The 17318-nt window shown below is 39.0% G+C and overlaps 4 protein-coding genes across 5 annotated transcripts in view; 1 reads left to right on the top strand and 3 right to left on the bottom strand.

Moving 5' to 3' along the window:
- Positions 1 to 17318, top strand: part of LOC133835942 (fidgetin-like protein 1) — a 41254-nt gene that overhangs the window by 617 nt on the left and 23319 nt on the right. The window contains exons 2-8 of one of the 2 annotated variants that reach the window (XM_062266177.1): positions 14660 to 14986; positions 15045 to 15630; positions 15694 to 15806; positions 15864 to 15997; positions 16049 to 16338; positions 16395 to 16814; positions 16880 to 17030. In XM_062266177.1, coding sequence (XP_062122161.1) covers positions 14859 to 14986; positions 15045 to 15630; positions 15694 to 15806; positions 15864 to 15997; positions 16049 to 16338; positions 16395 to 16814; positions 16880 to 16999 — 1791 coding nt within the window. In that variant the 5' untranslated portion in view covers positions 14660 to 14858 and the 3' untranslated portion in view covers positions 17000 to 17030. Of the gene's footprint in view, positions 1 to 14659; positions 14987 to 15044; positions 15631 to 15693; positions 15807 to 15863; positions 15998 to 16048; positions 16339 to 16394; positions 16815 to 16879; positions 17031 to 17318 lie in introns of those variants that run through there. The other variant, XM_062266264.1, reaches the window with a different exon arrangement.
- Positions 1941 to 3335, bottom strand: LOC133848272 (facilitated trehalose transporter Tret1-like). Its single transcript, XM_062283772.1, has 5 exons — positions 3227 to 3335; positions 2935 to 3167; positions 2406 to 2880; positions 1980 to 2345; positions 1941 to 1948 (listed from the first exon to the last, which is right to left on the bottom strand). Exons 1-5 carry the CDS (start codon positions 3273 to 3275, stop codon positions 1941 to 1943), a joined length of 1131 nt encoding a protein of 376 aa, XP_062139756.1. The 5' UTR covers positions 3276 to 3335.
- LOC133849650 (facilitated trehalose transporter Tret1-like) lies at positions 5099 to 9154 on the bottom strand. Its single transcript, XM_062285794.1, has 6 exons — positions 8933 to 9154; positions 7205 to 7437; positions 7017 to 7147; positions 5951 to 6312; positions 5410 to 5891; positions 5099 to 5341 (listed from the first exon to the last, which is right to left on the bottom strand). The coding sequence occupies exons 1-6, from the start codon at positions 8979 to 8981 to the stop codon at positions 5195 to 5197; spliced, it is 1404 nt and encodes a 467-aa protein (XP_062141778.1). The 5' UTR covers positions 8982 to 9154; the 3' UTR covers positions 5099 to 5194.
- Positions 11294 to 14363, bottom strand: LOC133836143 (facilitated trehalose transporter Tret1). Its single transcript, XM_062266505.1, is given in 8 exon segments — positions 11294 to 11580; positions 11692 to 11757; positions 12436 to 12639; positions 12697 to 12933; positions 12935 to 13375; positions 13446 to 13678; positions 13874 to 14102; positions 14349 to 14363. Coding segments are annotated over 7 exon segments (1467 nt in total). The 5' UTR covers positions 13932 to 14102; positions 14349 to 14363; the 3' UTR covers positions 11294 to 11352.

Raw genomic sequence — 17318 nt, 5'->3', positions numbered from 1 at the left:
GGAAATGTTTCCCAAACAGGTTGAATTACAAAACAAGGTATTCTAAAATGCAGAGTATGTGCTAGTCGTAGATTGCTCCATAAATTTGTTTTAATTCGTTTTTAGGGAGATCATTTTAAATTACAATACAAAATAAAACAATGCCGCAAAGCGTCAAGCTGGCAAAGAGGAACAAGGAACCATGCATGCCCAATGATTCCATTAGCAGCGGAATAAGCTGCAATTGCATCGAGAACAGAGATTAATCAAATGATAGAAACATTCCACTTATTCACTTACCTTGATGGCGATCATGGAGAGCACCCACAGCACGGACATGATCAGCATGTTGGCTGTGCTGCGTATCTTGGGCGGCATTATCTCCGCAATTGCGAGGAACGGCACCGTCAACACCCAATCAAAGCCGGCAGTATCGTGGCCGATGCTCTTAAGGTAGCTGTGTGCACCCATCACTAGTTGGCTGAGACAGATGCCCACGGCGGAGATAAGTAGCAGCATTTTGCGGCCAGCACGCTCCACTAGCAAGGTGGCCACACCACCAACAGCCGAGACAATCTAGCCATGTCTGTCCGACTATCCGTCCGTCCGTATGAAACACTGGATCTCAGAGACTATAAGAGATAGATCTATAATTTTTCGACAGCATTTGTTATGTTTGCATGCAGATCATGTTTGTTTCAAATTTTTTACCACGCCTTCCGCCCCGCAAATTAAAAACAAGTAAAAAAGCTACAGTCGAGTGTACTCGACTGTAAGATACCCGCTACCCATTTTGAATAAAAGAAATATATTTTGCGGTATTTTTCTCAAAATATACCGAATATACTGCAAAAATACTAAAAATATACCAAGTGGTATATTTGGTATATCGAGATAGTACCGCATTCAAAATATACCATAGACGGCATAATATACCAGATTGTCAGCCAAAGCAACTAAGACCCCTAGTAAGTAGGCGTTTTAGCCCATACAAAAGTATTTTTTTAATAACTTCGACAATTTTTATCTGATTGCAACCAAATTTACAGGAATCATAACTACTATAGTAATTATTGTATATACCTTTCGCAACTCTAGCGTTAAAATTACGCTTATTACGCTAGTTGCGCTTGATTTGCGGGGGCGGAAGTGGGCGTGTCAAAAAATTTGAAACAAACTTGATCTGCGTGCAAACATAACAAATGCTGTCGAAAAATTATAGCTCTATCTCTTATACTCTCTGAGATCCAGTGTTTCATACGGACAGACGGACAGACACACAGACACACAGACGTACAGACGGACATGACTAGATCGTCTCGGCTGTTGACGCTGATCAAGAATATATATACTTTATAGGGTCGGAGATGCCTCCTTCTACCTGTTACATAAATTTCCTTCCAGCACAAAGTTATAATACCCTTCTACCCTAAGGGTAGCGGGTATAAACATGCAAGTCATTGTAGAAGCAATTAAGTATGGAGTTGGATTAATAAAATAGCTCTGTTATTTGGCATATCACGTTTCTGTTAAACCAACCAATAAACTGTAATGTTAATGTTATATTATCAACAGTTTTAGTTCTAAAGATGTTGCGATCATAAAATCGATCATTTTAAGAACATTGTGTTCTTTTACAATGAATTCGGGTATTTGAAAGTTGCGCAGTATCAATATCTTATTTATTATAAACTCGCTTGAATTTCTTGAATGGATTTCCCTTTTGTCTCGGGTACATAAAGTGCAATAAAAATCGTTAGCAGGAATGAAAAGACTGCAAACATGGAAACAATTCCAGAAATTCCCATCGATTCGCTCAAATGAGGAAACGCCTGAAAATAATATTACTTTATTTATTTGCTGTATTTTAAATGGACAGATTACCTTGACAAGACAAATTGCTAGCAAGTTCATTGTAACCATATGGACTCTGGCGATCACACTGCGAATTTTTGGAGGTGTTATCTCACTTATTATAACGAAATCAACTGCCAACAGACCAAAGGCGCCACAAAACATTATAAATGCGAATGAAGCAATGGGCAACCAATTGAACGGCCTAGAATCAATATTCAATTGACCCATATAGTAATAGAAAGCCATGGAAACTTGTCCCAAGCAAATGCCAGCGGTCGAGATGAGCATCAAAGTCTTTCGACCAGCTCGCTCCACAAATAACGTGGCCGAGTAAGTGCCCACCAGCTGAACGAGGATGACAACGATCGACGATCCAATAGGCGATAGACTGGAGCCAGCATCTCTAAAGACGACAGAGATATACTTGGCCATTGTTAAACAACCGGTCAACTGATTGGCCAAAATAATTCCAAATCCAATGAAGATGGCTTTACGTGCTTTGCGATTAGCTGGGGATTGCTCAGAAGTTAGTTAGGTAATTAATTTGAAATTAAATTTGCAAAACTCACTGAAGTCCTTTAAATGCAGTTTGTTGTCCTCGCTTTGGTCGCGACCATTTTCTAATGTGGCGAAAGGCTTGCACAATTTGGTGAGCTCGGCTTGAAGCTGTGCGTTCTCATTTGCAGAGATACCTCGAAAATATCTGAGAGAGTTCTCCACACCTTTTTTATGATAACGTTCCAGGTATTCAGGTGTATCGGGTATGAACGTAAAGGTGCAAAGGAGTGCTGCAGGAATCAAAAGCATAATCCAAGCAACCGTCACATAATGAAGGAAGTATCCCAGAATGTGTATAAAGAGCGAGCCGATGCACATGCTAAGGGACATAAAGGTGCCCAAAGTGCTGCGAAGTCTGTCCTCAGTCATTTCAGTGATGTAAACCGGAATAACCGCAAAGCAGCAGCCACCGACTGCTCCGGCTATAATACGTGCCACGCACAATTGGACGAGACTGCGGGCAAAAATAATTAAGAGCCAGTTTACCTAATGGTAGAATCAATTAAAGATGATACTATAGAATTCGAAAGATGTGTATACCGCGACAAGTATGCCCATCAAAAGAATACACGCTCGACGACCAATTCTGTCCGCCAACCAGCCAAAGACAATGCCGCCCAGAAGCCCACCAATCGACATCACGGAAGTTAGCCAACCCAATCCATCGTTGGTTATCTCCGAGGTCAGACGACTTGTTTCGGGCCTCAACAATTGAGCAATGCTTGTGGAAACCCAACCGAAATTGGCGCCAAACGACACAGATATTAGATTTACTGCAAAACAACACTTTAAATGCTTTTCTCTCTTTAATTTTGTTACACTTTCCACTGACCACTTAAAGCAGCAAAATATTGATTTCTGGTGCTCTTTGAGCAGCCCATTTTTCCGCTTCGATTATAACAAAAACTGTTGTCTGCATACGGCAAAAGAAAGAAACATTCTAATCAAATGAAATAGCGTCGTCGACGTATTTATAGCCACGATCAGGCTATAACCTGTACCATAAATGTTATGCTTTTATTAGAATGCAAAATTATGGACTCATAAAAGAAATTATAAAAAAAAATGTGTTATTTATATAAATATAATTTATTTAATTCCATTAAACTTCATCTGTAATTTACTTATTTTAAATTTCCTTAGTGAAATTTTAAAGTACTTTTGAATATAATTCCTTATTGATGTATCGAAAACTTGTTTGACAATCAGCATATACGAGTATTTAAATTTCTAGCGTGTGTTTTTTAGCAAAGATATTAGACTAACAGTGCGTTGAACTGAATGTTGTAAGACTATGGAACCAAAAAATATATGTACCAGGTAGTCGAAAGCGTCTCCGACCTAGACAAAGTTTGTTTTAGTATTTTTCACGCAAATTAAAATTATAAGTTATTTAACAAAATTCAATAATGTTGATTAATCTAGTATGTTTGGTATATTTTGAATGTCATAGTATATTGTTACACCAAACATAATTTGTGTTATATTTTTGGTATAATTAACGGTAAACTTTTTAGCTTATAAAGAACATTTAAGAAAGCTACAGTCGAATGTGCTCGACTGTGAGATACCCGCTACTCATTTTGAATAAAAGCTATATATTGCGGTATTATTCTCAAAATATACCAAAAATATTTCGAAAATTATAAAAATATACCAAATGGTATATTTGGTATATCGATATAATACCGCACTCAAAATATACCATAGACGGCACAATATACCAGATTGCCAAAGCAACTAAGACCCCTAGTAAGTAGGCGTTTTTGTCTATACAAAAGTATTTCTTTAATAACTTCGACAATTTTTTTCTGATCGCAACCAAATTTTCAGGAATAATAACTACTATAGTAATTATTGTATATACCAAAATTCGCAACGCTTGTTATTCGATTTTTGTTGATTTGCGGGGGCAGAAGTGGGCGTTATAAAAATTTGAAACAAACTTGATCTGCGCGCAAACATAACAAATGTTGTCGAAAAAAATTATAGCTCTATCTCTTATAGTCTCTGAGATCCAGTGTTTCATACGAACAGACGGACAGACGGACATGACTAGATCGTCTCGGCTGTTGACGATGATCAAGAATATATATACTTTATAGGGTCGGAGATGCCTCCTTCTACCTGTTACATACATTTACTGCCGGCAACAAGTTATTATACCCTTCTACCCTATGGGTAGCGGGTATGAAAAGGGTACCGCGTATATCACAGTATTATGAATGTAATAGTATATTTTTATACCAATGTTTCCCAAACAGCTTGAATTAGAAAAAAGGTATTCTAAAATGCAGAGTATATGCTAGTCGTAGATTGCTCCATAAATTTGTGTTAATTCGTTTTTAGGGAGATCATTTTAATTTACTTTCAATATAAATTATGAGAGAAAAGAAATCCCCGAAAAAAGTCCAATAAACGGCGGAGATTAGCGATTGATATAGAAGCAGCATTAGCATAAGCACAAAAAACAGTCGAGGAATGCATTTAAGAGTGACCAAGTGACAAGTGACAAGTGAAATCTGTTGTAAAGATAGTTATATCTGTTTTGGGAGCATTTAATCTAATCAAAGCGCCAGCTAAGTTCAAGGCAGCAAATGGCCTTCACAGTGAAGGCGAGACGAGGAGCAAGACAATGGTTGTGTTTTGTTGAAATTTACAACAAAAGATGCCGATTGTCGGCTGAAGTGATAAGCAAACGCAGTAAGATTCTTAATACATTTAATGATAACAAAAAATACAATATAAAACAATGCCAGTAGCTAGAACACAGAGTAAGTAAGTAACATATAACAAATCACTACAAGCTGGCCAGAATGGTCTCGATGGATTTGCCCTTCGTCTCGGGAACAAAGATGGCAATGAAGAGGGTGCCGCAAAGCGTCAAGCTGGCAAAGAGGAACAAGGAACCATGCATGCCCAATGATTCCATCAGCAGTGGAATGAGCTGCAATTCGACATGGAAATAGAACAGAGATTAAACAAATGATAGAAACATTCCACTTATTCACTTACCTTGATGGCGATCATGGAGAGCACCCACAGCACGGACATGAGCAGCATGTTGGCTGTGCTGCGTATCTTGGGCGGCATAATCTCCGCAATCGCGAGGAACGGCACCGTCAACAGTCCGCATGCGGCAATGAAGAGCATGAAAGCGAAGGCAACAATGGGCACCCAATCAAACCCGGCAGTATCGTATTCAATGCTCTTGAGGTAGCTGTGTGCACCCATAACCAGTTGGCTGAGACAGATGCCCACGGCGGAGATAAGTAGCAGCATTTTGCGGCCAGCACGCTCCACTAGCAAGGTGGCCACATAGGAGCCCACCACCTGGATGACGCCCACAATGATGGCGGCGATGGTTGGCTCCATACTGCAGCCAGACTGGGCAAAGATAATAGCTGTGTAGTTGAGCATGGCAAAGACTCCGCAACCCTGATTGGAGGCCACCAGACCGAAGCCAATGAGAAAAGCTTTGCGCGCCGTAGGATTAGCTGACGAAACGGAATTCGCATTAACAATTAATCCAATGAAGTTTGCATTTCTAGTTTACCAAAGTCCGCCCATGTGACCGCATTATCGTCCACCTCATCCTCGCCGGCTTTTTCCGCCTTCTCTTCGGTCGCACGCAACTTGTGCAGCTCCTGCTGCAGCTCCTCGCTCAGTTCCTTCGACTGCCGTGAGCGTATGTTGCGATAGTAGCGTAATGCACACTCTGCCTGCTCAGTCTTCTGTTTCTGCATCAGATACTGCGGCGTCTCGGGCATGAACCAGAAGCACACAAAGAACAGCACCGATAAGGTGGCCACAATCCACGATACGGTGGCATAGTTGAAGTAGTAGCCGAGCACAAAGGCAATCACAATGCCAATGTTGCAAGTCAGCACCAAAAAAGTGCCCAGAATTCCGCGAACACTAACGAGGTAAAGCGATAGAATGCCTTAGAAGGTTACGGTGAAGTGTAATTCCCTTAAAGGAGACTTTTTCTAAGATATTTAGCAAAGCTTTGAGTGCAATTTTAAGAGAACTTTCTGTTCATATTAATAGCATTGAAACATATTAGATCCAATCGATACAATCTGTTTAATCTGATCGCACAAATTAGTTGAAAAAAGCTACTGTCGAGTGAGCTTGACTTTGAGATACACGCTACCCAATTTAAATAAAAGCAAAACAGTGCGGTATTAATTTTAAATAATTTCAAAATATGAATCAGTACTAGCTTCAAAATATACTATAGAGTGCAAAATATATAATATGCTTTGTCAAGCAAAGCAACTAAGTCCCCTAGTATAATAAGTTGGCGTTTTTGCTCATTCAAAAGTATTTCTTTAATAACTTCTTTCTAGCTTTATAATTATTTGCATTTTCTGTAGACTCAAAGTTATAATACCCTTCTACCCTATACTACAAATAGAAATTTGTAGTATAATCATTTTCGGATTTCTACACACGCGCAATTAAATTCTTTCGTTTTGCGAAGGTGCTTAAGACAATAATGAAAGTTCAAATTTGATAGCTCCTATCTCTTGTAATCTCCGAGCAATTTCCGAGACTTGACATAACTATATTGTTGCCATCTTTTTGGTTGTCCCATCACGCATTTATTGCCCACTCACCTATCTTCGGCCAGCTCGGCTATATAAATGGGTATCACTCCAAAGACACCGCCGCCAGCCGCACCGCCCAGAAAGCGCGCTACAATCAAATGTGTGGGGTTCCTGGCGAAAGGTATTAGAACCCAACCCAACTAGAATCAGAAAAAACTTATTAAACTACATAAAGTATACACCTAAGCGGGACTTACCAGCGATGGCAACGTTACCCACAGCAACGAATTCTTGCGACCACAGCGATCAGCCAACCACACAAAGAACACATTGCCAATGAGACCGCCCAGGCAGAGCACTGCAGCCACGCTGCCTTGATCACCTTGCGTTAAAGGTCCAGTCTCTAGGGGACTATCTTTGCCGGCCAACTCCAGAAAACTAGCCGACGGCCAACCGCAATAAGCGCCAAAAGAGATGGACACGATATTAACTGTAAGAGTAAACAGAAATATGGCATAATTTAATTTGATGGGAGTTTATATAGATTTTATATAGGAAAAGAATATACTATTAACTTAAAAAGTTGCCAACAAGATTGAAGAATATACCATTAAATTCAACATTCAAAATAAATATTACATACTTTACAAAAAACATATAAATAATATACTGAAATAATATACTATTAACTTAATAATATACTATTAGCTCAACAGAAACATTCCAGAGAATTTATACTAAAATAATATACCATTAACACAGTAATATACTATTAGTTTAACAGAAACATTCCAGAAAATGAATACTAAAATAATATAGTATATACTGAAAAAGTCAAAAGATGTAACTTGACCAAAATATATAAAGAATATACTAAAATAGTCAAACGAAATATTACATAAATTAACGTCTAGAGAATTTATATTGCATGTAATAAAAGTCGATAAGAATTCAGAGCTTTATCTATAATATGTAAAAATAAGGTAGATTATATTCGCTCTTTGATAAATTACATTCTTATTACCAGAAGTATGCTTTAGTTATCTTGCTTTATTAACTGCCACTTTTTTACTAGCTTCTGCTGAGTAACTGAGGTCGTTGACAGAACAACACGTCAACGGATGCGGACCATGGAAGAGAGAATTATTTTTCCCACCAGTATTAATGACAGTTTTATGTTATCTATATAGTCCAATGGAAACACAATTGCTCATATTAAAGTTAAAGCAAGCCACAATAAAGCAATTTGCAAGGTGGAGCATAAAGAATGCAGAAAATTCTTTATGGTTAACATATATGACAATAAATATTACTCATTCAAGCAACACACTCGCTTATCCTTGAGCTCAGTTCTGAGAAATATGTACTGTAGTTGTTCTAAATGCTGAAGAAGTTAATTCTCACTAAAGAAAAACATTTTATACTTTGCACACATTTCTATTGCTTTTATGCACTTTAAAGTCTTTAAGTTGACTTTATTAAACTATTTATCATATTTTATTTTGATAAAATACCACAAAAGCGAGTTACAATTTTAATTTTATGTAACACAACATGAATGCACTTTGGATTATATGTTTTTAATAGTTATCCAACTTTATTGTTCATATGAATATTTAATTTCGTAAATAGTTGTATTCGTCGTAGGAGCAGATTAAAATTCATTTCAATGCAAATAAATTCTATGTAATTAAATTTAAAACATGATTAAGACACTTTAGTTTTTTTGAGTAATTTCATTTTGTATGTCACAAAAGAATTTCGACAATTACAATTAAATTTTCTCTTTTTTGTTTAAAATCGTTTTTCTGTTCGTTATTCGTGTCAATTTACATTGTCGATTATAATTTGCTTAGATAAAGCAAATCGAGAGAAATAAATTGATAATTTAACTCTTTGAAGTGAAATTAGATAAGTCATTTGCACGCACATGAACTAAACACACACACACACACAGGGAGATGAGCAAAAATCCGATTACGAACCGTAAATGGCGGCAAGATATTGAAATTTAACATCGCCTTTGGAACTCATCGCGATACTTTGTTTTTATTTACTGGTACACAACTTGTTGATTCGTAGACGCCAAAGAGCTTAGACAGTCATTATCCTTTGACAAGCACGTCCTTTAAGATGAGATCAGAAGCCTCTCGGGACTATGCGACTAACGTAGTTGGTGGCGAACTAAACCGGCGTTGTTTCTGCATGATAACTTTTATACATGGGTATTTAAATCGCACAAAAACCCGGACGAAAACAAAGTACGCTCGTATGCACATAGATTGTAAACTTGCCCAGATACAGATACAACACCCAGAGAAAGGGATAGAGATACACGCAGGCAAACATACACGCACACACTTACACACAGCCGGGAAAACAGAGTGTGCGAATTGTTATCACTACTCTGTGCTGTGATTATGTTTTGCCTCTGAGCTTCAGCTCTGACTCTGAGCAACAAGAGCTAAGCAAATCCGCAACAACAAACAAACAAAGCGACAACAACAATAACAACAACTGTTCTAATTGCCCCCAGACTGTGTCGATGCGCTTTGTTTAGACTTTATTCTCCTATTAAGCGGCGACTATTATTGTGATTATAGTTGCACTATCTATTTTATTGTCATACTGTAACTGAAGGGTAATACGATTTTCTATATTGAAATGTTGCGAATGGGTAAAGAAATGGATAAACACTTAGTGCAGGATCGATAGGTAGTGATATAAATGCTTGTATGCAGATATGGCTGGAAATGTTAATCTACATATCGACATGGATATTCACATAAATGGTACCGAACATCATCAAAGACTTTCGCTCTCATTGAAGATTGAAATGTTGCGAATGTGCAATGAATTGGATACAAAATTTAATGCATTATCTCTTAATTGATAATAAATGTAGATATGGTTATAAAAATAAATGTAGATACTCGGAGAGAACAATATCGATAGTGCACTTTATTGTATAGTATACAGAATATTATATACCATCAATATTTATCTCACTACTAACGCGAATGATTCGCAACTTCGCCCGCTTTTTGAGCATTTCATTGCTGCGAATCGGTAAATATCTAGATATGATATAATATCAATATTTATTCAAATACTGACAAATGACACAAATTCAGTTAAATCTTTATGTATGGATAATTTTCTATCTAAAATTAAACAACAAAAACACATTCCAAAACATTTTTTTCAATTGGAGTAATGTTGAATCCTTAAGCTCTTAGTTTGTAAAATCAAACTTAGCTGTAAATATAGTGCTAATCCAAAGCTATAAAAATAACCTTTACTTTTTTTTGAAAAATTGTTTCAGTTTACGCTTTTTTTTTGTCTCCGTAAATATTTATATATATTTACTTCTTGTATTTATTATTGATAGAGTATTTAATCTTCTTTCATATAATATTAGCAATCTTCATTCATATAATTAATATATTTCGATTATGCTGTTATTTGCGCTGCTCGCATTCGCTCTCGTAGTTTGTCTAATGCGGAATGCGTCTGGAATAACAAATGATGCACTTCGTTTGCCAGATGCAGGTTGAATCTATATACGTATCTATATATACTAGTATAGAGAAATAGAGGAGTGTCATTGTCATTGTCATTGGACTCGATGTGGGTGCGCATCAATCACGTTTTCATGGCTCACGCATCATATCAGTAGCCATGAAGCGAGGCATCGAGGCAGATTAAACACATCCCCACACGCCTACATATATATTTTTAGTAGTGCTCTAAATTTTAATCAAACGACTGCCAGAGATACTCTAGGCAAACAACTCGAATACTCCGACTGTTAAAATTATGAATATCAAATATTTGCCAGCAATCTATCTAACTCAACTCTCGTGTGTTTGAGATTGTAAATTCGGATTAGTGAGTCAGCAAACGTGCTTTATTTATAGCTGTGAATGGGAAAGTGTTGAGCGATAAGTTGATAAGCAGCAACACGAGAACGTCATAATACTTTTTCGATCGTAATTGAGGATCCTGATTTGCATTTTTCAAGTTTGTTGGCATACACCCAAATCAACTAGTAATAATAATTTGTTGTTTCGTTTTGTTAGTTATCAGAAGCGGCTGCTGCTGCTGTTGTCTTTTGGCCATAAAGTCGTAAGTACATAGCTGTGACTACGCAATAAAAACGATTAGATAATTGACAGATAAGCAAGTTCGCGCATGTTCGAGCATGTCCACACCGAGTAGTATTTCATCAGAGCTCAGTTGTGGAGTAGACGTGCCAATTATGGCTATTTTAGATACTTAATCCGGATTACGTGTACTTCCCCCACCTTACAACCCACTCACCAAAATTAATCTCAGAATGAAAGTCGTCTTTTCGCCTAAATGTTATTTCCGACATACTTAATACTAATTGCGAACTAATGCTCTAGATATGCGTTGCAACGTGTCCATTGCCCATCGCATCGGTTGTCTTGGCCACCGGCCCCGCCTGCTCCACATAGCCCAAATCACGTTGCACGGCCGAAGCACGACGATTGCGTGTCTCGGGCAACAGAGGCAACGAAATCAATCCCACGAATATCGAGGCAGCTGCAAAGACCAACAGGTAGAGCAATAGTCCAGGGCCCAGGCTTGTCTTGACCGCGTTGAAGCCCTGAAATTAATTAGAACCGACAAGTTTCACAAAGCAATTCACTTTCACAAAAGACTTTAGCGTGCAGTCTTCTTCAGGCCACAAGCATCTGTTGCTAATTTTTCCAATTACCTCAATCATGCCAAAGAGCAGCAACCAGGCGCAGGCCGAGGCTATCGAGTAGAGCAGGTCATGCAGCTGTGTAGGAAATTTGCAAGAGAAATTTAATTAATTTAAAGTTTAGACTTTAAGTGAATAGTTAGCAAAGATTGTTGTCGTGTAACGAATATTAACTTGCGTAAAAATTGCTTTTGGCCATTGTGTTGACTTTTTCCAAGGTGGAAAACAAGAATAATTGCAAAGTATGTTCATGGAAATTGCATTCAATATTTAAATTGCAAAGTTTGAATGTTTGACAAGTAAGTTTATAAAGTCCACATCCTTATCGACTCTTTTAAAGTTACAGTTTTAAAGCATCCGAAAGCAGTTTCCTAACTAAATGCCATTTTGATGTTGTAGCACTAAAAACCTGGCACTTTTTCTGCTTCACACATTTTGAAATGATTTTAAAATATTAAAACTTTAAACTTTTTCTAGTCCCAAAGCATTTACAGTACATTTCTCTACTACCTTTTTTTTTTTTTGCCAACGCTTAAAAGTATGCTATGTTTTTTTGCGCATAGAGAAAGATGCTGCAATTACGAATAGCCAACTTTATCTAATCAATATTCAAATGTTTTCAATTTGAGATATCTTACGTCATCTACAAACTAATGTTAGTTGATCTTTGAGTTGTCTTCTCGGTAAATGATAAGCCTATTTAGATGTCTTAATGAATCCTATGATGCATAAGACCTTCATTGAAATGGAGCTTACCTTTGTGGGCAATACTTCGCTGCTGACGACAGCGGCAAGCGGATAGAGTCCGAAACTAACAAAGAGCAGTTGAAGGCCGAGCAGCACAATGGGTAAATACCGTGTGCACCAATCGCCCAACGCCCAATTATGGCCAAATTGCTTGAAGAGCGCCAGGGCAATGACAGCCGCAGCAGCAAGCAGCGAGGAGAGGCAAAGCAACAGCTGCAATCACAATGAATAAATTGAGAAATGCAATGAATGCATAACGGAAGCAATTACCTTGCGCGGCAGTTGGGGACCAAAGAGGCGGGCGAACAAGCCGCCCACACACTGAGCTGAGGCCAGCACCACGTAGTTCACTTCGATGGAGTAACCAGTGCGTCCCAGAAAATCGGCAGCATAGTTCAGCTCGACAAAGACGCCGCTCAGCTTGGCGCAAACGGTGAGCAGAAAACTGACAAAGATCAGACGCACAATGTAACTGTGCGATAATTCCGTTGAGCTGTTTTTTGCTGCTGCTTCGTTGCTTGAGTTCCGCCTTGAACTCGGCCAATTCCTGCAGATATTCGGGCTGCTCGCGATCATCGATGTCGCGAATGCCGCGATACCAACGCAGCGATTTCTCCAGACACGGAACATTGCCTTTGCGCAGATAATAGTGCGGACTCTCCTGCACAAAGGGGAAGCACAGCGAGAACGTGCACGAGGCAATGCAGCCAATAATGTTCACATACTGATACTGCACATAGTAGCCCAGTAGAATGCCAAAGAGAATGCCTAGAGTGCGCCACAGTTCGATGGTGAAGGTCAAGCGGGCAGCTTTGTCCCTCGACTCGGCAATCTCATTAATGAAAATGGGCAGTACAACAAAGGCGCCGCCAGCAGCGATGCCGCAAAAGATGCGCGAGGCGTAAATGTGAACGATATCGAATCCAAAGTGAATGCAGAACCAGCCAAACTGTCAAAAAAGAGAAACACAAAGTTAACATTGATTATGATATTGTGAAAAACGGAATGCTCTTACTTACAATCTGCAAAAGACCGCAGCAAAGTAGCACAGATTTTGGCCCTATGCGTAATGCCAGCCAGCCAGAGACAGCGGCGCCAACAGCAGCACTTAGAAATAAATAACCAGTTAACAAAGCTGAACCTGTTGGATCTGTCGCCTCATTGAGTGGCGTCAACTTCTCCGATTCGTAGAGCGCCATATGAGCGGGCGTGATGCCAAATATGAGTCCAAAATTGAAGCATAACAGGTTTCCTGTTTAAAGTTTTAGAAAGATATCACAAGTGATTAATAAAGAATTATGTCGAAAGCATTATTATCACAAATTAAGGAAACTTATTGAAACAATAAATTTTAAAAATATGAAAGGGTGATTTCGAAATCATTATCGGGTGAAATGTAAGCGAAATTAATTTCCGGTAAAGTTGAAAAGGCTGAGAGCTCACTCACCTATGGCTGTTGCCACACTCTGGATGGCTGCTCCGGAGACTCGCTTCGGCAGGCACATGATGATGATGCTGTCCCACTGTCGTTATGAAATCCGAATTTAATTAGTCCTCTTTTCTTTTGTTGTTTTCGTGGTGGCGAACTGCATGCAAACTGAGAGGCTGCTAGTGCACAACGTGCGCTATTTATTGTCTCATTACAGATTCTCCATTCCCAGCTAACTTGTTTTTATCTGCAAGATAAGAGTATTTTGTACACTCGCTTATGTGTCGCTATGCGCAATAATAACACTTTAAAAGCAGCGTCCAGTCAGCGAGCTAAAGTCTAAGCTACATATATTCATTGTATACTTTCCGATATTTGCACAACGTGAGTCTACAAGTGAGGTAGCGATAAAATGCGTCTAGTACGTTTCTAGCTTCTGGTTTTGACAGTGAAGAAATCTCCGTTTAACCTACACATCTAGCAGATAACCTACCTGAGGTTACTCAGAATTTCTACGCAATTTACTTGACGCGAGGGCAGCTCAGACAACTGAATACTCAAACTCAAGACTGGTTATATGTTAATTAAATGGCAGTCACAAAACTTATTGTCGCAATGAAAATCAATTAATATCAATTAAAACGAATTAAACACAAATAACACACATATTTATTCAATACATTACAATGTTTACAGCAAAATTAATTTTTGCTTTAATTATAAATAATATTTATTAAAAGTGATTTGCTTTTGAATTTAAAACTAGTTGTACCGTTTAATTGATCTGTTGCTATCGGTTTAGAGCTAAAACAACTGGCTATCGATGTACAGCTTGCAGCCGAACAATTGCTGAATGCTATGACAGTAAAAGGTCTATTGTTACCAGACTACCTCAACTTATCGATTTGTTTATCGACGCACCACCACTTCAGATCTCCGAATAGCCGGGAAAGTGACATGATATTCTAAATTGTATTTAAATTGTGCGCAAACAAGAAGCAAAATGTCTAACGATCAATGGTCTAAGATTTTTGGGGCTAATGAAAATATATGGCTGGACAGCAGTTCAAGTGTAAGCAAGAAACAAAATGCTTGGCGTACACAAAAAATACTGTTGGCTCACGCAACGCGGTAAGTGAAGAATTTACATTGCGAAATTAGAAATAGATTCATCAGTTTTTATTTCCAGCAGCAACTTAAATGAAGCTATGCACTATGAGATTCTTAAAGAGCATCAGGAAAAACTTGAAAGTTCGAGCGATGGAGAGTTGTACATGAAGGAGCGTTTAGCTAGTTGTGAACAGCTTTTAGCGGAGAGTCGTCGAGCTCGTCATAATACACAAATGACTGTGGATTGGTCGCAGTTGCCATCAAGTTCCTCAACTTTTCTACATTGTCACGGCAAGTATGAAAGCTGTCGGGGCGATGAAGTCACTATTGATGAACTGCAGCCGGCAACGGCAACAAATAGTGGCAGTGGCAACAATAGCAGGAGTGCTAACAGCAACAGCAGCCATAACACCAACGTGGCCAGCTCCAACAATAACTTCAGTAACAGTAACAATAACAACATAAATCATAACAGCAACAACAACAGTAATCATAACAGCAACATGACCAGCCACAATAATAACGCCAATAACGGCAACAACAACATCAGCCTTAACAGCAACAGTATCGACAACAATCAATTAAGCCAAAGCCACCTAAATGCTTCGTCAACTTTTGAAGGCTTCCGCACTGCAAGGGAACAATTAGTGCTGCATGATGCGCAGGTAAAGTAACTGGCTTCATTTAGCTAAACTAAAGAAAACACTAAAACACTTTCGGGTTTGCAGAAAAACAATCAAAATCCGAGCGATTTGATGAACTACAGCAAGAAAAAATCGTTGGGCGGTCGAGGACGTGGTGTAAACGCCAAGTTTGTGCAACCAATTGGACAAAGTGACAAGTAATTACAAGCCGGACTGCAATTGCATTTCTTTTTAACTTTAAACTCTTGTTGCAGCAATACCAGTGGTAGCACTGCACCAACTGTTAATCCTGTTGCTGCTCCCAGTGTGTTGCCCTCCCTGGCCCACCTGGATCCCTTGATGGTGGAGCAGATTACACGCGAGAGCATGCACAAATATAAAACCATAGGTAAGGGTCAGCTATGCACATTGTTTCCCAATTTACCACTTTAATCTGCAGCTTGGGAGGATGTTGCTGGCCTGGAATATGCCAAGTCCACGTTCATGGAGACCATTATACATCCATTACAGCGCCCGGATCTGTTCAAGGGCGTGCGTCGTCCGCCACGTGGTGTGCTGTTGTTTGGTCCACCGGGCACTGGCAAAACACTCATAGCCAAATGCATTGCCTCGCAGTCGAGAGCGACGTTCTTCAGCATTAATCCCTCGTCGCTTACCTCCAAGTGGGTGGGGGAGGGCGAAAAGCTGGTCAAAACGTTATTTGCTGTTGCAGCAGCCCATCAGCCAGCAGTAAGTAGTTCAAAACTTTTTTGAGTTAAAGCTGCTTAAAACTTTGTGTTTTTCAGATTATTTTCATGGACGAAGTGGATTCGTTGCTGTCCCAACGCTCGGATAATGAACACGAAAGTTCGCGACGCTTAAAGAACGAGTTTTTCATACAATTGGATGGCGCTGCAACCAATGAGGATGACAACATCATGATTATAGGTGCCACAAATCGTCCGCAGGAATTGGACGAAGCGGTGCGACGTCGTTTTGTGCGACGCCTTTATGTGCCGCTGCCAGTGACGCAGGCGCGACAACAGATTATCACCAATCTGTTGAAGCAAGTGCAGCACAGCTTAAGCGATGAACAAATTGAGGGATTGGCCGAACTCACAGAAGGCTATTCGGGTGCTGATATGGACAGCTTATGTCGTTATGCTGCCATGCAACCGCTGCGCTCACTAAGCAGCTCACAGATTGATTCAATTGATGCACAACAGGTGGGAGTTGCAGCATTTGAATAATTGTTCAGCATTCACATTAATTGCTTTTCTTACTCATGCAGTTGCCAGCGGTCACCATGTCGGACTTTATGTCCGCTTTGCAACATGTTTCGAAAAGTGTTTCTCCGGAAGACATTAAGCGTTATGTAAGCTGGAATGAAATCTACGGCATCAAGTATTGACAAAACTTCAACAAACCGCAAATGAAACCTGGTAAGTTTGCATTTCCCATTTTAATTTATATTGCTTTGCTTTGCGTACTTTGCGGCGCTCAAAGCAATTGTATGCTTAATCCTTAAAATGTTTGCAAATGAATAATGGGGAGAAATGGTAAACTTGTTAATGAAACTTCTGTTAGCAGTGTTGAGGTTTTAATTGTATTGCACTGTGTTATACATAAATTCAGTTAATTTGGTGCCAAAGCGTAAATGTATGCTTATTGTGGGGCTTGCTTCTTATGTTCTTAAAGTGACTTTTAAAGTAGTGTAATGCACTTGTATT

This window comes from Drosophila sulfurigaster, chromosome 2L (assembly GCF_023558435.1).
Source record: "Drosophila sulfurigaster albostrigata strain 15112-1811.04 chromosome 2L, ASM2355843v2, whole genome shotgun sequence".
NCBI lineage: Eukaryota > Metazoa > Arthropoda > Insecta > Diptera > Drosophilidae > Drosophila > Drosophila sulfurigaster.
Note: the sequence above shows the minus strand (reverse complement) of the source record. Positions and strands in the feature narration are given on the sequence as shown.

Coding starts and splice junctions, on each gene's coding strand:
- LOC133848272 (XM_062283772.1), bottom strand. CDS start 3,275: ATGGGCTGCTCAAAGAGCACCAGAAATCAATATTTTGCTGCTTTAAGT. Junction 3,168..3,226: donor ATATTTTGCTGCTTTAAGTG/GTCAGTGGAAAG, acceptor GTTGTTTTGCAG/TAAATCTAATATCTGTGTCG. Junction 2,346..2,405: donor ACTGCATTTAAAGGACTTCA/GTGAGTTTTGCA, acceptor AGCAATCCCCAG/CTAATCGCAAAGCACGTAAA.
- LOC133849650 (XM_062285794.1), bottom strand. CDS start 8,981: ATGAGTTCCAAAGGCGATGTTAAATTTCAATATCTTGCCGCCATTTAC. Junction 7,438..8,932: donor ATATCTTGCCGCCATTTACG/GTTCGTAATCGG, acceptor TTACTCTTACAG/TTAATATCGTGTCCATCTCT. Junction 5,892..5,950: donor GGTCACATGGGCGGACTTTG/GTAAACTAGAAA, acceptor CCGTTTCGTCAG/CTAATCCTACGGCGCGCAAA.